This window comes from Symsagittifera roscoffensis, chromosome 2, assembly GCF_963678635.1.
Source record: "Symsagittifera roscoffensis chromosome 2, txSymRosc1.1, whole genome shotgun sequence".
NCBI lineage: Eukaryota > Metazoa > Xenacoelomorpha > Acoela > Convolutidae > Symsagittifera > Symsagittifera roscoffensis.
Genome location: NC_087063.1, coordinates 10,951,282 through 10,976,445, shown reverse-complemented (window position 1 = coordinate 10,976,445; position 25,164 = coordinate 10,951,282). Strand labels below are relative to the sequence as shown.

At 34.6% G+C, this 25,164-nt stretch overlaps 1 protein-coding gene across 2 annotated transcripts; it reads right to left on the bottom strand.

Annotated features, from left to right (window-relative positions):
• Positions 1–621: 621 nt before the first annotated feature.
• On the bottom strand, positions 622–22,947 carry LOC134839537 (uncharacterized). 2 transcript variants are annotated; one of them, XM_063855126.1, is made up of 9 exons: positions 22,802–22,947; positions 16,389–16,769; positions 15,793–15,829; positions 6,665–6,879; positions 6,083–6,195; positions 3,996–4,178; positions 2,887–3,212; positions 2,582–2,654; positions 622–2,008 (listed from the first exon to the last, which is right to left on the bottom strand). In XM_063855126.1, the coding sequence occupies exons 1-9, from the start codon at positions 22,919–22,921 to the stop codon at positions 766–768; spliced, it is 2,691 nt and encodes an 896-aa protein (XP_063711196.1). In that variant the 5' UTR covers positions 22,922–22,947; the 3' UTR covers positions 622–765. The 2 variants fall into 2 exon arrangements, with proteins under 2 accessions (XP_063711196.1, XP_063711197.1); XM_063855127.1 differs by lacking the exons at positions 15,793–15,829; positions 16,389–16,769; positions 22,802–22,947 and adding an exon at positions 7,198–8,015.
• Positions 22,948–25,164: the final 2,217 nt, after the last annotated feature.

Sequence of the window (25,164 nt, the reverse complement as noted above, 5' to 3'; positions counted from 1 at the left end):
TTAGGTGCTGGTGTTTCGTACCAGTCAAATGTGGTATCATACTAAAGTCCCATTGGTTAGGGGGGTTCGGATTCCGAAAAAAAAACATCAAAAACATTGCGTGAGTGTCGAGAAAAACTGATCTGATTGTTTTCTATTTATTTTAAATTTCGTTTTGAGGTGTCTTTATTAGTTATTTCTACTTTGAAACATAAATGAAAACCAGATCTAATACAAACTTAATACAAACAAAATATTTATATTTTTTTACTTTTCGAAATTTGCACAGCAAACAGTACTCCATGTCAAGTTAAGGAAAATTTTGCGCAATAAACTTCTTAAATCGATTTTTTCTAAATAAAAAAGAATTGCGCGAGCGAAAAAGTATGACAATTCACTCGATCATCAAATGTTCATATGAGTTCCGGTGCGCAATTTTGCCGAAAGAAAAGCACTTGTATCTACAGTTCGACAAAACTTTTGTTGGTTCTTGCTAAGGACTATAGGCATATTGGAGCTCTAGTTCTAAGGGTGAGCAAGAAAAACGGGAATGAAGATATCGCTCACATTGTCATAACTGAATTAAGAAGTTCATTTGGATTTTTAATTAAAATTATACATTACTCAATCTATACACTTAAATTAGCATTTGCAATCATTGCACATATTTTAGATATATACGGCAGCAGCTCACACACGCCATGCAAAACTGAAATTGAATTCGAAAATAAATATTAGTTTTTTTAAGAGTAGTCCGAACTGTTATCTGAACCTGTAAGACTGTCTTCAGACGTAGGATTCTCGGTTCGGATCCGAGTCGGCGACACTCGGCGTTTCTCGGTCAAAAGCACCAGTCGAAGACTGCATGTAAGTGGCGCCATAGGCATCACCCCCTTCCAGGCATTCTCGCGAGTTCGGACTATAATCGTGACCAAAAAAGGATGGATCCGAACCGGCATATCCGGTGAACACGGAGATAGATTGCAAAGCTGGATTCTGGGCCGAAGCATTTAAAGCACTGAGTTTGCGAAGTGTTGGCGCTTTGCCAAAATCTGACCGCGAGTTGTTGGCGAGAGGAAAGTTTCCGTTTGACATCGCGTTCGAATCTTTCGTAACGTGTCGGTTTTGATTCGGGTAGTAAGACGCTGATTTTGGGTCGTAATTGGAGTTACTCGGAGATGAATTTTGAACTTGGTTGTTTGCTGAAGCCGGTGAACCTCTCTCGTGCTTAAGCGTGTTCAGTATTGAATTCTGCGAGCCAGAATTAGTTCTCGTGACGAGCGTTGACATATTCGAATGGTTATTGTTTATTAAATCGCGCTTGTCTAACGTGTCCTTGACATTTGAGCCCAAACTGTGGGTTGGCGATACGGCTACTCCGTAACTCACTGGCGACGCATTCTTTGACAAAAGCTTTCCACGAGCGGTATCTTCGTTTCTATACTCTGTTCCAGAGTTATTGAACAGTCTTTTCCAGGCGTTTCTGGCTTCGGAAAGCAAGATGCACTTTTCAGAGAAAAACAACCAGCTTTGGGTGACATTGGCAAAGCAAAATACAAAATCGAACGTCTGCAGGTCCAGAGATTGGGCGAAGAGCCAAGTGGCGGAGAAAAGGGCTAGCAGAATTGTCATGCTGAGAACATGTTTTTTGAAAGCTGTTAAATTCGCGTCACTTGAGTCGAAAACTGTAGGCGGTGTTATGTTATTAGAGTAGCTGTTAATCGAAGAGCTCCCATCGGGGTTCGATCCGGGGTTCAGTAGGTGATGCTGTTGTTGTTGGTGGTGAATGTTGTTGTTGTTGTTGTTGTTGTTATTCTTGTTTAGTGTGCTGCTTATGCTCTCTAAGTACCCGTCATTTAGGGGCATGTGGTTTATTTGTGCATGGGGATGACTACAGCAGCTTCGACAGCAGTAGATCCATAGAATGACAAACAGGTAGACACACAGGCCCACGATGACAATGATGGCTGATGGAACGGCGAGGGAGAGATAGTAGGCGATCTGCTCTGATTGGTCAGTTATGCGACAGCTAAATAACACGACCAGCCAATCAGAAAAGAGCTCTTCGAACAGAGACGAATTTAAGACTTTTTTTACACATTCTGAAATAGTTTCTTTTTTGATTCCGTTATTGAGCTACAAAACTCAAATTAAATGCAAGATCTGAAAATTGCTTAAATTGTTTTGATTGCCTAATAAAAATTTTGATTGCTAAAATTGTTTTGATTGCCTTATAAAAATTTTGATTGCTTAAATTGTTTTGATTGCCTCATCGCCATTTTGAGAAATACAAATATATCTGACCAAATATTAGAAAGCAAACACGATATGGATCTCTTGACAAGATCAAGATTCTAAACGTTGAATAGTGCAAAATTTGAGTGACTTGGATATCGTGGCAAGATCTAGTACGACGGCCAGGTTATTTGGACCATCGCTTTTATTCTCCCCCAGATATAAATATCAATTTTACGGCAAAACCATTGATTTTACCAAGGTGAGGGGGGGGGGGGGTTGAAGAACTGGATAATCATAGATGGTACAAAACTCCTGGCAGAAAAATCCAAGGACAAAAAAGTGGGAGGAGAAGAGTATTGCTTACTAGATGTCGCTGATATGGAACAGTTCTCCATTGTTGATCATCAGCATCGGAATCAAAATGAGCAGCGGTGTCGCTGAAACAAACTGTTTTATCATCCTAATAAACAAACGCCTTCTTTTACTAAACATTGAAGCTCAAATGCACGCAATATGCCAATGCCTATGCAATAGTTTTGATGGTATTTTTGAGGCTACGTCACGATAATTCAAAAGATTCCAGGTGCAATAAGTATTGAAATAATACGTTGGTTTAACTCATTGAAAGCTTTTTAACGGTGTTTTTTTTTTCAGATAAGCATCACTAACCCCACGCAATAACGAAATATTTGAAGGCGGGCATGGAGAGACAACTATGCGAGTTGAGCACCGTTCTGGAGCCCCCCTGCTGTCGAATACCTCCCCCTGTCCCCACCCCCACTCCAATGGCACCCCTTCCATTCTGGCTAGATCTGCTAATAGTGCTGTTTATGTTGTTTGTGTTGTTGCTTCCCCCGTTCGAGTGTTGCGGATGGACTATGATACTGGCGCCTGCTGTTGGACTCCTGACGTTCGCACATCCCCCCGCCCCTCCCCCTCTCATGTCAAATTGGGATGACAGCTGATGGAAGAGGAAGACTGCGTCAGCCACAAACCTAAAAAGAAGCTTTGGATAAATCATCCGAAGTTTCCGTCATTCGTGTTACAAAATAATTGATTTTTGCAAGTATCAAAAAACATAGATTTCTATATTAGATAACTGCTCAGTCTTTTTGGCTGGTTCATATGGTAGCTGGTTCATAATTTGGCTGGCGTTCATGCTACCCGTAACAAAAAAATCTCTATCACAGATGAAGATTGAACATAAAACTAGATTGATTTGTCCAACATAAAGGAAAGAAACAGCATGGTAACTGCACAGCTGATAACGGAGAAATTTTTGTGCTCTTGCAGATGTTTTTGACGATCTATTCAAAATATGCGAGGACAATTTTGTTCATTATGATAAATTTAATGTTGTAATAATAAAAACAATTTTTACTCTAGGGTATTTGACCACCTTTGGTACTATTTTACGACAATCGTTTTATGTTCAACTACACTAAAAACTTTTTAAAGGCTTTAACTTTGAGGGGGCGCGCGTAAAAAAAACGCGATTTTTCGATCAAAACCTTCCAATAAGTGCCTAAAAACGACATCTTTGACCTGTTTTTAAAAAAATTTGCTCGTGGCGCAGAACCTGTCAAAACAGGGTCTTTATGATATTTTGAGAAAGCTCGTAAAACTTATTTGGTCGACCGAAAAGAAGTATTCAATGACAATCCACCTCCGCGAGAAATTCACCGTTGGATTTACAAATCCGTTTTCAGGTGTCTCTTTTCCAATCCATTTTGGCTGGAGTTTTAGGTCTTCATCACCGAATCCATGATGACACTTACCATAGTAGGGTGGTGAGGGTGAAGTAGTGCGTGGATAGGGCGACCCAGTCGCAGATGGGGGACTGCTGTCCGAATCTGGCCCTGAGGGCGGCCACGATGAAGGATATGTTGAGCAGAAGCAACGACAGAGCTAAATTGATCGTCACTGTCCCATGCAACTGTCTCTCACTGCCACGCAGCGAACTGAAAGTGAACAACTTTGAAAAACAGTTTTAGTCCAAAATGGGTATAAGTTTGTGCTTTTACCTATTCTGATCGAAAAATCCTTATCGATAATTTTTTTAAAATCAAAAAATAGTGTATAATCTCTGATTAATGTTCCGATCACTGATAGATAGGCGGGAGGAAATTATGACTTAAGGTTAATTTGTAGGGGTTCACCAAGTGTGTCAATTTTCAAATTATATTAGTAATGATTTAAATTGCATGTGTCGAGTAATTTCAGCCCAATCATGCAGTTTTCAAAAAAAACATAAGCAAAAAAAATGAAACAACTAATAGACGGTTGTAAAAGTGTAAAAGAACAATGAAATTGTATATTTATAAATTGTTTATTTATAAATGGCCTTTACTCATAAAATTATAGTTTTTAAGGATAATCGAATCAATAGGTAATTATTTGATTGCGCTGCAAATTAAAAAAAAATACAATTCATTTTCAAAAATAGAAGTCGTTCATGTTTTTCGTAACTTTCATACAAAGAATTTGAACTGAATTTTATTTAAGACTGATTAAATCAGGGCAAAGCCCTGAAAATCTTGACTGCCTTTCAATGTCTATGGAGCACTGATTGTTTTTTAAAATCTGATGAAATTTTCAGCCAAAAATGAAAAAAAAAACATGAATTAAAATATTGAATTTTTTTTTATTCATCCCCCACACGCCACATTATGTACAAAGTGACAAAAATTGCTCCTATCAGCTAAGTAATTTAGACAAATAGACTGGTTTAACCAATTTAGAGCAAATTCTACGATCGATGAAATCTCCGCTGGCGCGCTAATAGCGCGAAATTTATCGCAAGTGAATTGTCCCAAAATGGTGATATTTGCAATTCTTACACCTTCAGCATTTTACATAAAATAATCACTGATAAAAAAATATTATCATAGGCTGTCAAAAACTCCTAGTTAAAAAATCGTAATTTGCTGGGAGAAAAAAGCTAACTCGGGCACAAATCTTCCATCACTTTCTTCGAAAGTCGGAAAAAACAAAATTCCAACAGCAAAAACTCAAATTGGAGCGTGAAATAAATTTAAAACTTTTCTCGAAAAAAAAAAAAACAAAAAACTTCACGACCTAATATGTGGAAATTATTAGTTAATTGTTCTGACTATCATTTTTTTTACAGTCAGTTACTTTGAATTACAGTATTCGCAACATTGCGAGTTATGTGAACGGCAACTGGTAATTTTTTATAAAGATTTTTGCAATAAAAAGAATGGAATAAGTGAATGTATTTAGTAACAAGAGTAAATGGTTGTGGTACATAAAACTTTTAATATATTTAACTTCAAATTTGTCTCCTTATTGTGCGGGATTTGACAAAAAAAAAACGAAACTTTTTTACATTAAATAATATTTTTTTTTTAAAATTTTTTAAATGTGAAACTATTTAAAAGGAATTAGCTAGGAAAAGAAATTTTCCTTCGGAGGCGTAAATTAGGCAGTATAGAGGTGTTGTTGCTGTGGAAACATCCTCCTGAACAAAATAAGGAATTTGAATTAATTGACTCAAGTTAGCTGTTCACGAAGCTGATGAGCTTGACGTACTCTTTATGTCTCCGAAAAACGACAGAAAACAGAAATAGAAGAGAAACTTAGTCCGGCGTCTAAAAAATGACAAACATTTATGAATAATTTTGCGCTGATGATCGAAATATGTCAACGAAGGAACTGTTCTAGCAATTTTTTCGGAGCAATTGTTGCTCCAATCCTTGCGCAAGATTTTGATAATCAATTGAGTTTTGTGTAAATTTTGACCAATTTTTTGGTATAAGCTCTCAAGAACTTTGAATGTGTGTGTGTGTGTGTGTGTGTGTGTGTGTGTGTGTGTGTGTGTGTGTTGGATTAGTTGATTCTTTACCTGAAGAGACAGTAGGTGATGATGGTGAGGGTGTATCCGACTATGGCGAATCCGACCCCAACAAAGGGCAGCACAGAGGGCACTGCATTGTCCCACACCAACATACTCTCACTCTAAACAACATTACAGAACAATATAAAACCAATTTTGATACCAACTTTGAACTTTCTAGTTTTGTATGGATTTTTGTTTTGCACAGAAAAAGAAAATTCAAATAAATCCTGTGACTAGCAAGTTTGCTGAGCTTAACCGCTATTAAATCCCAATTTGCGTTTTAATGTGAACAAATTTTTCAAAAAAGTTTCGGTTGTTGTTTCATTATGTTTTTTCTACATATTATTTTGAGCTCAGCTTGGCTCATGACAGTAATCCAAAACTTGCAGATTCCCAAAAAGGTGATTCAAAAGGCTAAACAAAACAATCTTGCAAATCCCCCTTTTTGCCCAAAAACTTCTGTGACGACAACACAAAAAAACTTTGCTCTAAAAACGTGTAAAAAAAATTCTGAACCCACCTTTCAAATAGGCTCAATATTGAATAAGAATGCCGCCAGCACTTGATCAGTTCCGTATTGTCACTTACCATGATGAAAGAGAAAGCGGTCAGGTGAGTTGATAGACAGGTTATGTTTCCATTGCCCAAATTAGTCCCAGAAGTCCCAAGGGAAGAGGACGAGCTACCCAATCCCAGGTCCAGAACAGAACTGGACGGAGAAGACCGCGAGGCAAACTGGGTTTTCTGGCTGGAAGATGAAGACGTGGAGTTCAGTTCAACACCTTGGCTGGACCAAAGCTTCTCTAAATTGAAATGATAGGTGTTTTAAGAAAACCTTTTTTTTTCAGGCAATTTTTTATACGAAATACTTCAAAAGAAAAACATAACAAAACATACTATGAAATTAATGAGCGACAACGCGATAGCAGAAAGCTACCAGAGCGCGCTTGAAGCATCGATCGAAAAAGTTTATATGACAGCTTTACTGTAACGCATTTTTTTTTGTAACCATTGAATTGAAGGACGACTGGAAAAAAAAGCAGTTTCGTTTTGAAATTTCGTTTTGAAATTTTATGCAGACTTTTAGTTGTGATCAGTGGTTCGATAATGCAAACCGTTACCTAAACAAAAACCTCTTGCGAGATATCCAAATCTGTCAAACATTATTACGCATTTTTTTTGTTCAATCGCACAATGTGACTGCAAATCGAAAAATTAATAATTAAAAAGATGATAACGATGCCAGCACATTGCTTTAAAATGAGCAAAACAGTTCAACGCTTGTATCAGAAAATGTATCTGTATCACTGTTTTTCAACACCGAAAATATGCAAGGTTCTTTAAACACAGTGAGCAGGACAGCTGCAAAAATCTTTGTGAAATAATAATAAATAGTGGTTTCTTCGATTCGCACAGGATCAATGAAAAGCTATCTAGCCTGTCTAAGCATAGTCCGTCTCTCTTGTTTCACCACTTTTCTGACAGAGTTATTCTGTTGAGCTAAGCTCGTTTTTGCGACTCAAGGCCGTTTTTTTTGCGTCTAGAACTTCATGTGGTACCACTTTTGAAGCCGTATTTGGTCAGGCTGAGGTAGACCTCATTTTAAAAAAACTGTGTTTTGATTTCGCCATCATTTCTCCAGCGATTGTGTATGTAAAAATGAAATCTTGCTGAAAACTCCGGCTCCTTTTGTGCAAACTTCTAAGATTTATTGCATATACTAAAAAGACTGATCGTAAGTAGGGGCAAAACCCACCCGTATTTCGAGTTCCCAATAAATGGTATCAAATAGTTTTAATTTCACAATAATTCCAAATACAAACAAACCCTTACAATTTTAAGAAAAATAACTATTTTTTATTATAGCGTCAATAACGTCTAAACAATCTCTTATTTTCTTCGAACTTTTTCCAATGTCCTGTATTTATGAATGATATATTTGTATAAGAGTATAATTATTAACTCCTTAACTCACATGAGGCTCAATGAAAACCTTCATCATTGAACAAAAACAAATCATCGCAAACCTAAATTGACACCAAAAAAAATAGAAACAAAAATATTGCAGTAAACCACACATTAACTTGTCAATTTATGCTATGCAATTATTTTTAGCCTACACCACCAAAAAAAAATAAAACTTACAGAAAATTAAAGATTATTGAACACTTTTTTTCGCTGTTTTTTATTTTCTTCCAAAAATAAGCTGTTTTGGAATGCTCGGAGAGAAAAATAAACTAAGATTACCAAATAACAAGATCAATAAAAATGGTCAAAAAAACTTAACCTCAGTTAAGTTTGCAAAAACACTGAAGCAAAAACGATTTTTTTTCAATTTCTTAAGTGTTTTGCATTTTTTGCAAGAGTATAAAATCAAAAATCACAAAAATTCTGGCAAAGTAATTAAGGCTTCATTTTTTTAAACTCTGTTTTTCGAGTAGAAAGACAAAAAATATTCTGATCAAATTGATGATCAATAATTAAAAAAAAAGAAAAATCGAAAAAACCAAACTTTATCCAGAAAACTAGACTGAAAATCAAAAATTTAATAACAGTTATTCTTGACACTGGGAAGTTTTGAAAAAATTAATTGTCGATTGCATCATTACTTTAAAGGCTTGTTAGTGATATTCTTCAATTTTTGCTGCTGAGTTTTGTGGTAACAATGTTGTTGATTTCGCTTGAAAAAAAGAAACACTTTGAAAAAGCCAAAACTTACCCAAAGACAAAGTTCCCTCCCACTTATTTTAGAAAAACTCATTTTTTAGTTTTGCTACAATGATAGTGAGATATGATTTTAGTATTCAATTTGGTCTGAAAAGGGAAAACAAAAATTTTATTGCATAAGTATTTTAGCAAGCCGAGCGACAATTGTGGGTATCAAGTGAATCGCGCGTCAATTAGCAAGCCAAGCGACAACTGTTAATAGCACGACTTAAATCGCGCGTCAGTTATCCCATTTGGCCAAATTGACATTTTTAAAACCTACTTAATTTTGCAAAAAATGATCACAGGTGAATTGCTTTTTTTTTAAATTATGAGCTCTAAACATCTATAGCTTTCAGATGACTTAAACATAATTGAGTTGCAAATAATATGAGTGCTGAAGACAAAAACTTGATTTCAAAGCATTTTTGTGTTTCGCCCTCTATTGATTATCTGTTAAACTTAAGCGTTAAAAAACTAAAGTTTTCATTATTTAAGTTTCTTTTGCGCGAAATTTTTTTTGTACTTTGTTGGAATCAATTTTCAAAAAAATTTCTCGGCAACTGATCCGACAAGTGAAACGTAAATATTGATTGACATCGTTAAGCGTTTAAGTTATTTACGATGGCATGAAATGATCCAATTTTTGTCAAAATTTTTTGGGATAGTTTTGCACAGGAAGCTGCATCATATCAATTTTGACAAAATTTTGATTGTTTGTTTCCATTCATTTTTGTTTCAAGTCCCAATTGGAGAAAAACACTATTGAATTTTTTTTTTGATTTCGTTTTTTTTCTGATTAATTTAATCACCTCTGCATGCATGTTTTTAATAATTTGGCGAAAAAAATATTCAGTTTTCAGCGCTCGTTTTGTATCAAAATCAATTACAAAAGAAACTGCTCGTATGTTTTTGACTGCTTTTTAAGGCCTATGGGTAATGTTTGCTTAAAAACTTTTTTAAAAGCATCGCGCAACTTGCTAATTAAAGTACAAATTGATGTATCTAACAATCAGCAAAGTTTTAAACAGACAATACGTCTTGCCTCAGTACATTTTATAACAATTTCTGGTTGGATTAAATCACCGCTTACGCCTTATTCGCATAAAATCTCTCGTGCTTTAATTGTCTTAAGTTCGCCAAACTGGCAGCATTTAAACCTCTTAATCTTACCAGAAAAATCACAGTGAAGTATCAATTAAATTTGGCTCAGCATATTAATACTTTTCAGATGATAGAAAAAAATCTGACAATAATAGCCAGTAAAAAATTCGAAAGTTGGCTGAATAAAAAACACACCCCAACATGAAAATATTCAAAATTTCCTTCAAAAAACGGAAGAAAAAGCTGTTTTCAACCTCGACTTTTTTCAGTTTTTTGAAGCAGGAACTTTAGTTGAAAAACCACTTCAAATTTTTTCCACTTGGTCACTTCGAGGCAGCTTTAAATAACTGTTATCTCGCTTTAAATTTAACCAATGACCAAGGTTTTTTGAATCGAACTGACTGCCTTTCGATTCTATGCAGAACTGTTTAGTTTAGAAAAAACAATGTTTTTCTAGATCTATCCCACCACGCTATGTAAAGCATAAAGTGATATATTTTGCCTATAACAAACTTTAGTTAGACAAAAAAAGTCAATTTGGAACGAATTCTACGACGGATAGAATCAAATATATCGCGCGTTAAATTGGCTAAAATGGCAGTGTCTAAACCACCATAACTTTGAGAATAGTGATCACATGTGAATTAGTATCGTTTTGTACAATCTTGCAGTGATAAAAATGGATAAAAATTGATTATCCATAGAAAATATACAGATTTGTTGTAATTTTAAATAGTAAAACTTCGATTATTTAGTTTTAATAATCCATTATAATTTTGTTTATTTTCTGTATCAAATTCTATGCATAGTGTAAAAAGATTACATACAGATTATCTGCAGAATATCTACAGATTATCTACAAAATATGTACTGATTATATTGAGATTATATACAGACTATATACAGATTATATACAGATTTTATACAGACTATATACATATTATATAAACATTATAAACTGATTTTTTCAACAATCTCGCCAATCAGATAGAATGAGTCTATTGAAATAAAATTATAATGAAGGCTTTTTATTAACTTTTTTGAACTGATGTTTGATCTGAAAAAAAAAATTAAATTTCTTATTGGAAAAATAATTTGCAGCAAAAAGTAAATTACTCTATGATAATTTTTCAAAATTTTTATTGATATTTTATCACAAAACCGCGCTGATTAGGTTGATCTTTCAAATGGATTTTGAAGAAGTTCTGCACAAAATTACTCTCTTACCGCGATAACACTTAGATGGCAAAATCTTAGAGGGACCTCTTGAAACTTGTAGTTTGCGGCAATCAATTTTCCTCAATTAAAGTTCAGCTCACTGTAAAACTGAGGAAAAATTTTCCTGATGGCAATTTTTTGTTGAATTAGTCACAAAAAATCATTAATTTATATTTTCAATGCTCAAAATTGAAATTGTCACAACCACTATAGTTTTTAGGCAATATAAATTAGTTTGATACAGATTTTTTACATATTATATAAAGATTATCTACATATTATCTACAGAGTATCTACAGGTTTTTTGTAAAACGATTATACACTGACTATATGCAGATTATCAACAGATTATATATTGGTTTTACACAATGCAAAAACCGAGTATTTTGGCACTTAAATCCATTTATGTTTAGTGGAAAAAATGGATTCTATTTGTACAGATTCAATTATCGTTCGAAAAATGGTTGTAGATAAATCGATTTTATACTTACGTTAATCTGTAGATTTTTCTGTTTACAATCGATTTGTATCCATTTTTGTCACTGCGGGATACCTTCGGAATGATACAAAAAATATAAACTGCTAGTTAAGAAGTCGAAATTTGCCTGCAGAAATACCGCGAGCACAAACAAGCACCTCGAGCACAAATATGTTGTCACAATAAAGTAAAAAAAAAGGTCAGAGAAAATTGGAGAACACAGAAAATTCGGCTCAGAGCATCAAACTTTCTTCAGTGTTTTTAGATTAGTCCACCAAAGGGATTAAATAGAAAATTGTCAGCAGAAAAAAAACAGACTTTTCATACAGTCTACCTGACATTCTCCGATACAAGTTAGGAGCTTTTTATGACTCAACTTATAATCGTAATTACGTATTTTTTCGTATCTGCATCAATATTTACCTCCAAGTTATTACTCAAAAAAGTCTCAACCAAATATCAGCGTAATAATAAAATAAAAAATATCAAATGTAAGAATTTTTTTAAAGACGAGTGAAAGATTATTATGAATCTCGATTGTTAATAGACTTGGCGTCTCAATGTCTGCATTTTGTGGTACTCTAGCAGAGCGAGTTTGAAGGAGTAAGTAATTGGAAGATAGAAGAAAAAAGATGAAAGGTAAAAAAATTCTCAAGTGATGTGAAATATTTCGAGTACAGCACTCTTTCATTGCCCCTTCAATAAATATGTCCCAATCGATTTCTCTGCCTGCACACAAAACACGCAAATGATTAAAACGTCAGCCTTGAATATTTAATTTTCTTTTCAAATCCAAAAAAGACTGGACAATTTGTAGCTCGAGTTATGCTTTGTGTGGCCTGTCACTTGCATTTAAACCATAAAGCCTTTGGCTCGACCCTATTAGAGCCCCCATCCACTAGCATAAAAACATTATAGCCCCTCGAAACTGTAATTTTGAATTAAGAGTTTGCCACTGGTTTTTAGTAATGATGAAGATTTTTATAAGCGCCTGATATAGCTGATATATTTCACCCAAATCGACGGTTTTCTTAAAATAATTTTGAAAAATCTGCTGATTTTTGTCTTATGGGTCAATCAAATAGATTTTTTGGCTTCTTTTGAGAGCGCGTGCCAAAAAATATTGTTTTGGGTTTTTTGGATAAAAAATGAATGTTGTGAATTATTTATTACCAAGGAAAGGAGCATTTGGAAAAATTTGGCCAATCAAATTTCTTCGTCAACGCGCTAACTATTATGGATTTTTCTGTAAAACAAAGTAATGGGAGCCGCTCCATTTTTTCTGCAGTGGTCTAAAGTTACAGAGAAATTTGAGAAAAAATCAACTTGTCGCAACAAGAAGCGCATCAAATGTCATCGAAATAAGTAGTTATGATTAAAACAAAAATTCGTAAGGTACTAACCAGTAACCAAAAAACCAATCGGAGCGGCTCAATAGAATTTATAAAAACAGATCACAGTATAAAAAAGGGCAAAGTAAAGCCATCCACATAAAACATATGGCGTGCTGGACAATTTCTGAATAATTTAACGCTCTGTTTATTTTACTGCGCCCTCGGGGAGGCTTTTGGGCATACCGTCCAACTGTCCTCAAAGAAATATCGCAATCTGAAAGTAGCTGATGAAAAATTGGCAGCTAGAAATTTATTCAGGCCCCAATTATATAACGGACGCGCGATCCAGCACAGTTAGACACCCCTGACTTAACAGAACAGCAAACTCCGAAGATAATTTAAAACAATTTTTTCTGAAAAAACAGAAGAAATTGGCAATTAAAACAAACTTGCGGGCGCTCGATTTGATTAATTGTTGAGTCGAGAGAAATCAAACAACAATCGAAACACGATTTCAGTCTCATTAAGGGTGCGTCAAAGCGGGAGGAACTTGTTTGGAACAAGTTCGAAGCCATTATAATAAAATTTAAATTCAACCTGAGAATTGCGCAGCCTCTAAGTGACTATAATTTGATTGAATGGAAGCTCCTTAGGTACTAATGTATTTCCCAAATTATTCACGCCCGTATTGCAAAAAAATTATTTTTGATCAATCCCAAAAAGCTGAAGCTGAATTTAATTAGCTAAATTTGGGTAAACTTGTAAATTTTATCATCCAAAAATAAAAGTGACAAATGTAAATTTGAATCAAGATAACAATATAAAAGGAAACGCGGCGGTGTTTGTTGCATGAGGCAAAAATTGAAGGGTATTGCTGGGGGGGGGGGGTTTCTGGAAGTGCTTTGAAGTGATTGAGAACTTCTGGCAAAAAGTTCTCTGCTTGCAATATGGGAATGGGAATATGAAATTAGGTGAGGTTTTTCAAGTGTTGGTATGAGTTGAAAAGTAAAAGATAGTCTGCAGATATCTCTTTTGCAACACGCCTCATTAGTGCCATCTGATCTCGTAAGTGATTAAACTCGCATGCTGGCGAAAAAACAAACAAACAGAATTGAAGGCCAATAAACACAAACAAAAACTCGCTATATCTCTCAGATAAAATTACCATAGGTTGCATTAACTTATTCACAGATAGTTCCGCCTATTTTTTTCTTCAATGGTAATTTGATTCAAACATTTGTGATATGAATTATGACGAGAATAATAAAGCTTGAAAACAGGGTCTTCAGGGATTACCAAATGTGATGTTGATACTTCGATCCTACTTGAATTTTGATAGTTTTTTTGTCTCAGTTGGATAAATTTACCCAAACACTAAACAAATCTGAGTAGTACTAATGTAAGCTCAAAATACAAAAGCCCCAATATACAGACTCAATACGATACGTTTTCATCATCAAATTAAGAAGTGGACAGTATAATAGGGGATGTTTAGTAGTCGCTTTTGCAGGTAAATTATAAGGAGAGAGGAGAAATGGTCGGCGATATTGGCGCGTTGAATTGGTTTTTGGTAAATGAGGGGAGGATAGAAGTGGAGGGGGAGGGGAAGGAATCACGTGGTTAGTAAAGCTAGCTGGGCAAATTGGTCAATCAAACGGGATAAGTCGTCAAAAGGGAGGCGGATAAAGGAAGGCTTAAATGAAGGAGCAAGATAAAAAAATATATACAGGAGAGAGGTTTTAAAAATAAACATTGAGACAAACTAAAAGACAAACAGGAAAGTGCACAGAAAGCTCATAGAGCAGATACTTTAAAATTTCAATTTTCTTTCAAAGATACAAATACACGCTTGAGTTTAGCAGAGAAAGAACTAAAAGTAACATGGAATGTAATCGCGGTTTTAAGATAAAACTCTGTGTTCCGAATTACTTCGAAAAAACTCGAAGTTTGACAAAAATAGTTTTTCAGAAGCTGATTGGCTACAAAAAAAATAAATTAAAAACTCATTTTATAGTTATGGCAAGTTAAAATTGTTAATTTTTCCGTAAAATCAGTTTTTTGAGTTAGTTTTTAAATTTTCTGAGAATACCTTTAGAACTTTTTCAGCGCTCTGTTCTCAATTGTTTCTGTTAATTTTATGTGTTTTGTGGAAATGAAACGCTTTTTGTTCAAATGAATCTACCATAAGCTTCAGTACCACACCAAATGCTCCATAATTTCCTGTTTCTTTTCATTTTGCTCAGCCACTGGTATCACAAACTCGTAAAACTAGAGTAGCGCCACAATAAAATAAATGAGACGGCTTAATAGAAGAAAACTTCCAAAATATGGTAGCTCAAAAAAACCTATAACCAGTTTTATAAAACCTTAGAAAAAAATGACAAAGAAAAGACGGATTACATTTAATCTCATCGAATGAATGACTTTTTTATTTGAAATTGCCTGACGTAATAAATGACATCTAGCTATTTAGTAAACTCTAAATAGATAAGGAAGTAATAAATTATAGTGCCTGGTTGATATACTACCTGAATTTTTGTGCCAAACCATATTGTTTTATTGTTCTCTATCAAAGCGAATTTGACGTTACTCCGCCCCCATAAACTTAAATAATTGCATTTTATGACTTTTGAAAGACATTTTCCTTGGTAAATGTTTTTTTTCTCGCGCCGTTCCACTTGTTTTTGCACCATTTCGGGATGTCAGCTGTACTATGATGACAAAAAAGGCAGTCAGATTATGCCAAAATGTCGCGAACAGATTAAACTATCACAGAAATCTGTGGAACAAAAGAAGAATGAAAACCAATAAAACAGAAATTGATTGATGAACTATTTTTGTAAAACAATCTTGATTTCTAGGTCATGCTAACTAACCGTTATTTTTCCAGTACACACATCGGGGCGTCAGCGACTGAAACAAAACACGAAAGACTTAATCAATGAGCAAACTTAATATAAGAACTAACTAATTGGTATTATTACCAGCTAAATCAAAATTTAGTAGGCTATAACCAGGGTTGAATTTACTTAATTTAACATAAAAGCCTATGTTTTAACATAAAACTGTTCTTTTCAGCGTTTTGACATTATATATGTCAATTGGCTGATTTTTGAAATTAGTCTTATCTTAAGGTCTAATTAGACGCTTTTTGAAGATATATGTTTAGAAATATCCGTTTCTGGCTGACTGAACCTAAAATTTTTTTAAGGGCACCTTCGGCACCAAAATATACTAATTTAGAGGGGGAAGCGCGCGCCGATACAACGCGATTTTTGGTAAACGTTTTGCCAAAAGTGCCTCAAAACACTTTTTTTGGCATGTTTTATCAAAATTTTGCCAGCGGCGCAGAAAATTTGGCCAAAACAGGGTCTTTTTAGTGCTTTGACAGAGCTCGGAAAATTAATGTAGTCGACTTAAAAACAAAGGTCGCCAAATTTTTGGAACAACTATCTGATAACAATAAACTAACTGTATTTAGAGAAGCTGCAAAGGAAATAACCACTGGTGTAGATTTCAAAACAACATTCGATGCCCGATTGTTGTCGATTTCGATGCTGGCAACCGGCGAATTTGATTGGCTGTTGATGAAAGCTGCGTTCTGGTTGATCAATTGAGTGCTGTCGAAATACCTCCCGGATGTGGTTCCTCCTAGAGCGTATGCAGCAGAGGGCGCGGCAGGGTAGTGATTGTAGTAGAAGTTAGGTGGGTAGGAGGAGGGGGAGGGGGAGGAGAGAAGGGAGGTCTGGTAGGGCGACACGAATAGAGAGTTGGTCTTGAAGCTCACAACTCGGACTTTGCTCTCCTGCTTTGTACCGAAAAGCGAGCCAGGCAGTCCGATTGATAGGTTGACCTAAAGCAGGAAAAGTAGAAAAATTGATCGTTTAACGAAAATCTGTTGTTCCGAAAATGGATGAATTGTGCCTTTGGGTGTGCTTTAGTATTTTTAAATACTTTTCCACTCGCAAAAGTAGGTACCACAAACAATCATCAGAATGGACCGAGTGATAAATCATATTAAAGCCCTTCAAACTTGTTTGTAAGTTTGCTTTTTAGTCTAATATCGAACGATCAAATCGAAATAGGAGAGATAAGGTATGTTTTAATGAGAAATTTTTCAAATCTAACCAGTTTTCAGAGCTTCATTTAGTTTTTTCTTGGCAACAAACAGTTTTATAAAAAATAATCTGCAAAAAATTGGAAAAATATTTTTAAAACAGTTTTGATTTTTTTTGTAAATCAATTTTTTGTTTGTAATTTATGCCTATTTTACTTATAATCCAAGCAGGGGCGGATCTAGGATTTTCTCGAGGGGGGGGGGGGCGGATTTTCAAAAAATTGTCGAAAATTTTGACGACCTTTTTTTTTTTTAGGTCGACCAAATTGATTTTTCGAGCTCTCCCAAAGCACGGTTTTTGTCCCTATTTTGGCCAAATTTTTTGCGCCGCAGGCAAAATTTTGAAAAAACAGGTCAAAAAAGGCGTTTTTAGGCACTTTTTGGAAAATTTTGACCGAAAAATTGCGTTTTTTCGGCGCGCGCTCCCCCCTCAAAAGTAGTATATATTGGCGCCTAAGGCGCCTTTAGAAAATTTTTAGGGTCGGTCGGCCAAAAATGGATTTCTTAAAAAGTATCAAACTACTCTTATTAATTGCTTGGAGTGCGTACCGTGCAAAAATCCGATATGGGTCAAACATGCGAAAAAAAAACAAATACCCAAAAAACAGCTTGGCAAGAGTAAATTTTCGACATTTTTCAGAAAGTAGGGAAAAACACAGTTTCTGCTATGAAAGGAAAAGAAAATACGGACTTTTTTTGAATATAAAAACCAATTTTTGCCGAAAACTGATACCGCTAAGTGAACTATGTTTTGTTTCTGAAATTCTGGTGGAAATTTTGGATGTTTGACATGGCGGATATTTGACAAATCGGCCGTGTAGCAAAGGCTTGTTTAGAGTTATCGCCTCATAGCACTTGTTGGTTCAAACTGATTGTAATCTGTTTTGATTTGAATTGCACCGAGGAAATCCTTTTTTGTTTCGATATCTCAGTAAAGCTCGGAACTATTTTTTTTTCAATTGTATCGACCGAACTAGGGCATGTTCTGACCGTCTCGACATCTTTCAAACATTTCTCATTTTTTTTCCAAAAGATACAAATTTAGCCCTTTATTGTATCCAACCAACCCATAATACTTTTCGAAGGTCTCGATTGAGTTTAGTTGCTTTTTTTGACAAACTCGACCGGCTAAAAAGTGCTAAGCTGTGCTCGACCCTACTCAAATATGTTTTGGCCATCTGGGCCTAAATATAAAAGGGTACCGTGTATACATCCGATACGTCAAACATGCATTCGAATCATTTTTTGCAAATTTATCAAAAAGAGCTTCACTGATATCTGACATCATTCAAATAATTTTGGCGCCTTGCTTAGGAGTGAAGCTCATCATTTTTAAATTGAGAGGCGCAATTTGAAAATTTATAAGATTTAAACGAATTAAGACTTAGTTATTGCAAAATCAGAAGCGTGTTGATGAGCATTTATTGCAGAGCCACTAGCATTCTGAGCGTAACTTCCCCTCAATTATGGTTGCCAAACTTTTCCATGGTCCTCTCTGGTACTATTTTATGGCTTCCAGTATTGACCGACCGACCCTGAAACTGTTCTGAAAGTATTTTTTGCGCCAATTCATCCAATTTTGAGATGTAGGGCGACAATTCGTTACAGGCGACAATTCGTAACAGGCGACAATTCGTAACAAGCGACAATTCGTGACAAGTAGAATACGCTTGCTCCACTTTGCTCCGCTGCGCTTACATCCGGCACGATAGGAATATTGCGCGTGAATCAAGGTTCCCCGTTTATTCTACTGTAACGAATTGTCGCTTGTTAAGAATTGTCGCCTGTTACGAATTGTCACCTGTTACGAATTTTCGCCCGTTACGAACTGTCGCCCCCACGATTTTGAGAGGGTAGCGCGCGCCGAATTGTGCATTTGTATGTTCAAAAAGTCCTAAAGTGAAACGTTTCGAAAACTCTTTTGAATCAAACAAAACATAATACCACCATAAACTTACAAAAAAACAGGAAAGTATCATTTTGATGATATCAAGACAACAAGATCTTTCAGATGAGATAAAAAGTAGATTAAATTTTGTGGACAAGGTAAAGCTTGAAGTATCTTTTGACCTTGCTCGTGGAAGGTTTCGAATAATAATGTTCTCAATTTTCAAAAAATTTTTAAATTGAGCATTCTAGCCCAGATGAGTAACAATTATTTTTAAATGACTATTCTGCTGTTTTGAAATACTCGTTTTTTTTTCAAAACAATGAATCTTTATTTGTTCAACTTTCAAACAAAAACCAAACTTTCAAAGATATTTTTCGGATCATTCTTTTTCCAAACGCAATATCAACAGGAAGATGATATCTGTTAGCGAGCCATAACAGCAACGCAAACAATACTGTTAATATCAGGGCAAATTGATGAAAGTTATGGCCGCACTTAACATGGCTGAAAGTTTTTTTTGTTAAAAATTGTGAAAAAAAATTCAAAAATAAAAGAGTTTATTTATAAATATTTTTAAGTTTTCTATGTTTTAATTGGTCAAATGGCAGCTATTTGAACCTGTAAAAAATGAAAGATGAAATTTGCAAAGAAGAAAAAAAATATTTCATTAATTTGAAACCAAAACAACACTGCCAACAGAAAGTTGGAAAAAAAGTGTTAACGCAAAAAAGTAAATTTGATTTTGAACAATTTTTAAGACTTCTCCTTAAAAAATCATTGCGGCTTATTTAAGAAGCTGAACTACGTTCGTCGAATCTTAAAAAAAAATTGAGTTTTTGCGTTGACCTAAAAATCTTTTAACAAATTTATTGAAAAATCGGTATAGCCAAGCTCAATTTAATGGCAAAAACAGATAAAAAGAAGCTGCCTGCTCTCAAAAAGTTTCAAACACTTGCGATTATTTGGTACTATATTACGACATCCGCTTTTAGCTTAGCAAATCTAAAAATTTCTGAAGGCGCATTTGATGTCTATGTCTTTAGGACGATGGTGAAATCTGCGCCAAAACACGGAATTTTTTCAAATGGTCAAAAAATTGCCTCTAGACTTGTTTTTTGGAACATAACATTTTCGCCTGTTTGTTCATTAGGTCATGAAATCTCCAGCAAGAACCATTTCAACTACAGTTGATTATTATTCCCAAAAAATTTTCCATCTGTGCTTTGGAAATTGCGTTTATTTGGACTTAGTTATCATAATAAGACATTTTCATTAGATTTATTGTGTTTGTAGTAGTTTATAATCTAACTGAGTTAAGCAAAATAATTTTTTTAAACAAAAACTCAAATAAGTCGGGATGGGTCGACTTTGCAAATCTTTTGACCAAAACATTCGAAAAAGAAATTACCACTCGATAATTATCCAATAAAATTGTATCTACTTGGCTGAAAACGGTTAAAAATCAAATGAAATAAAAAACTTTTAAAAATAGTCTGACGAGTTGGACACAAAAAGTCAAAATTCACTTCTTTTTCAAATAAAATTATGTAAAAATTGGCAAAAAGATAATTTTGATGATGCTTGTCGTGCCATATATATTTCAAGCTAAAAAGTGTTTTATTTTTGCTAATCATCATTGCTAGGTCAAATGAATGCAGCGATTTTGTTTGAGGATTTATTGAATGCGTTTTTGTCTGTGTTTTTATGGAGCTGAGTCAGTAATCCTTGACCTTCAATTGCGCCAGCAACACCAACATCGAGGATTCAATCCGACATTTCAATTTTTTTCTTGCTATTTTGTCAGTTTTTTTATATGATGAGACTAAGCCCTAGTGTCTTCCTAGTAGTTCAATCGACCCAAACCTCTGTCTTTGAAAATGTATATTATGGTTTGGATAAACTTACTTTTTCTAATGCGATAGTAAGTAAGGAGCGCGTCGAGACAATTTGGCCAAAGACAATTCAGCCGATTTGAAATTCAGACATTTCAGCCAAAAGTATGCAGACAATAAAGCAAGAGACAATTCAGCCAATTATATTGACCGCCGCAGTCGCGCCAACGTGTTGCAAGCTTGCCAACAGAGGGTGGGATTCTATGCGAAACTTAGAACCGGTTATCGCCTCGAAGCGGCGACGCGCGTATAGCGCGCCCACCGGCGACCTTAAACCGAGAAATAACTCCAATTCCAATTTTTTTTCTTTCGAATCTAGCGTTTTGTAAAACGGGCTGAATTGTCTCAGGCTGAATTGCCTGTATACTTTTGGCTGAATTGTCTGATTTTCAAATTGTCTGTGGCCGAATTGTCTGTGCGTCAATAAGGAGCATTCATGCTAATTATTTTAGCTATTAAGCACATGTCAACATACAAACAATTAAGTTATAATCCCCTTATAAGTTATAATCCCCAATTAATATATAATCCTTTTTTAAAGTCCTTAAATTAGACTAGAAACTAAAAATTTCGAACCGTTTTTTTCTCGCTTTTCGTTCGAATCATGAATTTAAGGGCTTCAGTATGATGCGTCACTAGACTCGTTCTTTTGATGATTTGTGGTGCGTGATTAAAGTCAAAACCAAAAAGAAAAAATAGAGAAATTTAAGAAAAACTAGGATACACCGAACAGTGGTGGGAAGGAACTAAAACTCTACTTTCATTGGTCGAAACAATAACTGAGTTGGACATAGTTACAGTAATTTCGTCTTCATATTACTTTTGTGCGCCATCATACATTTTCCTACTATCCTACTAAATTTTTTTAGTGTTGTGGGAAATTTTTTAAAATGAGTTAAGCCAAAACCAAAAAAAAACAAAAAAATAAAACAGCAACTCGAATCAATCAAAACTTTGAATGCTCTCACGTTCGTTTAACATATTCAAAATTTTTTTGGCAAAGAAATTGAAAAATTATTAAAAAAAAACAAAACTGAAAAAAAAACTATTTAAAAAATCAGGGCTGTAATATTTTGTTCAAAGGAAACAAAAAATCATGGTAGCAATTTTTTTAAACTAAAATTAAAAAATGGTTGCAAAAATTTGAAAAATTTCTGGGGAAAAATTATCTGAAAAGAGCAAATTGTTTTGTCTTTTCCTTCGAAAATCAGGGTGAAGTCTCATAAAATCCAACTGCGATTTTATTTATCTGATAATGTTTCAAAGAGAAATGAATATTTCAGTAATTTATATTTAAAATTTAGAATTTGTTTCATTTTAAAAAAATCAGATATCAAAATCAGATATCAAAATGTCATAATATCAGATATCAAAATCATAAGTCTGTGAATACAATGTTGAGACTGTGAATACCATGTTGAGAATAAAAATGCCAAAACGACCGAAAATTTGTTTTCGAGAAAGCTTCAAACCAAAAAACTTTCAAATTTCAAACAAACAAATCTATGGCCTTTAAGACTTTTGAATTTCAAAAGCAACTTTTGATCTTTTTTTGTGATAAAATTAGTGAAATCTGAGGAAACTGGATTAGAAGAAAACTTTTCGTGCAGCTGGGAAATCTATGAATTAATTTACTTTTTCGAAACTAGAAATCAATCGCGTTTTGTTGCGCTACTTCAGCTTTCATAATTGGAGAGTGCATTTTGAAATTGAAATTGAACTTCCTAGAAATTGAACTTGAATTGAACTCAAAAATTGTGCATATACCTAGCCATATTCATATGTGCATTAATAGGTAGGACTGCACATCTTTTGTTAGTAGAGAATTTTAAGTATTTTCCTGAAAGCAAAGAAAAAAATCATCGCGACCTAAATAAGAGTCTGAACCACGTTCATCGACTCTTAAACATCCTGAGCACAAATGTTCCTTTCTTCGGAAGTCGTAACAATAACCCAATCGAGAAATGGCAGTCTATATAGCTTACCATCTCAATTTGGACGAGACTGTTTGTGTTGGTTGTGTACGAAGGTGGAATTAGCTGGACTAGGATATGAAGATTGGTGGTGTTGAAGGAGAACTTGTCCCCAACCGAGACAGGTACCATCTTCGTAATCTCTTCCAATGTCTGTCGCACACTAAATAATCACAGAAAGAAGGATAAAGTAGATTTAGAGGTGGTGGGTTTCAAGGAAACTTCCATCATAGTAGTTGCTAATTAACACTCCCCGCGAATTTACCTCCATCCGGTTTTTAATCGACCACCCTTTCTTAAGGTGCTTTCGGCTCCAATTCTAAATTTGAGAGTGAAGGGGCGGTGGAAAATGCAAATATTTAGTCAACTTTTCCCAAAAGCGCCAATGTCGTTTTTGACTAATTTTTCTTCAAAAAATTGCATGCGGAAACTCCAAATTTCGACACAGTAGGGTCTGTTTTCGGATAGTTTGAAAACTATTTTGGCCAACCCAAAAAAAGGCTTTGAACCCAAAAAAAAGCTTTTAAATGTGAGACTGCTGGTACATTTATGCACTAAACGGCCCAAGACTGGTATTTTTTATCTTGACTTAAACTAAAATCAATGTGGTTGAATCTGATTGGCTAATTAGCAAAAAATTCAAACAACGTCGTCCAGTTTTTCAATTAAAGCTTAAGCAAATAACGTTGTTAGCCGAAATGACGGAAAATTAAGAACTGTTGTTCTGAAGCAATTTTGCAGAACTTTTCTTGTCTGTGATTTTTGGATCTTTCGGCTGATTTTTTTTGTCTGTGGGAAAATAATGATTAAAACACTTCGCCATCTTGCTATAGTTTGGTTAGCTAAAATTAGCCAATCAGTTTCGACCGCATGCATATCAGCTCAAGATACGAAAACTTTAACTTTGGGCCGTTTGGTGCATGAGACCCCCCAATTTTTTCAAAAGTCGGAACAACAAGATTACTAGTGTACCAGAGCAAAGCCCTGAAAGTTCCCACTGCCATCTTTTGTCAATCAAAATATTTTTGGATGAAAAAGTTTTTATAAAATGACGGAAAATAAAAAAACTTTGAACTTTTGAAAAAATTTACATCATACTTTTAAAGAACCCTCCCCTCACAAACTATGTAAGGTACCAAGTGATATTGTTTGCGCGTAGTGACGTTTCATTCCTTGCCTCAGTTCAAACTAGAAGGTTTTAATTAGCCGTTTACGCTTTAATAGAACGAAATAATATATTAGGCGATAATAATTTCCCGATGATCCCGGGAAAAATCTTTTTATATTGGAGTTTCAAACAACAATATCCTTTGGATTTAAAAAAAATCCGTCAAAAAGCATAATTACGAGTCAAAAAATGACTGATTAAAAACACCTAAAGCATTAAAGTTCCGCACTTTTTCAAAAATTTGAACAAAAATTAAGCTTTATTTTTTTTTTTTACTAAGAACGACTCTCTGTTTCTAGATGTAAATTTTACATTTGCGTTGAACGTATTCTATCAGAGACATTTCTGTCTATTTGAAAATCTGAATTTCAAGCGCTCAATATTTTTTTGGTTTAGCAGATATCACTTAGATAGAAAGTGGGGTGAGTGGGCCACCAAAAAAATCTGGCTGATTTGTCTTTATTTAAATTGGACCGCATTAACTCTGGCCTAAAAGTCTATTTCAATTGGGCCGACATAATTTCACCTAATTGTCCGATTTTTAAATAGGTTGAAATATTTTTGGCCAAATTTTCCGTGTAGAGATGAAGAAAATTACCCGGTAGCACTGCCGAATTGTTTCTCCGCAAGAACTATAGCTTCCGAGGGATAGTTCATCAATCTGTTCACGATTTGAATCATCTTCTCACACGACTGAAAAAGACACAGAATAAAGCAATCAATCAATTGAAAGAACTAATATAAAAAACTTGAAACTGGTTATGCGAATTTTTAAAATGCTAGACGCCTGAAAACAGACAGTTTGTGTTAAGTGGCGATCTTTCAAAAAGATCTGAATTTTGTAAAAGAAATATAAATAACATAGATATGTTTGAATGTTTGAAACAGTTTATTATATAACTATATAATTATAATTCATATCAAAAATTTGTTCTATTCGTAACTTAGTATTGGGAAAATAGTTATACCACCAAGAACCTCAACCATTCCAAAATTAATCCTTTTTTTGCTTTTTGCATTTAACAACCTTTTCATTGAAAATTTTTCAAACTCTTTGTTTTCGAGGGAAAGGATTATTTTAGAAGCGGGATGGGATAATGATGCCCCACAGGGATTTGACCCCAATCATCACCATTGGTTCTCCCTTTAATACTAGTTTGTGACATCAGTTTTCGAACAACCGGTCCTAAAAGTTTTTCAAAAGCGC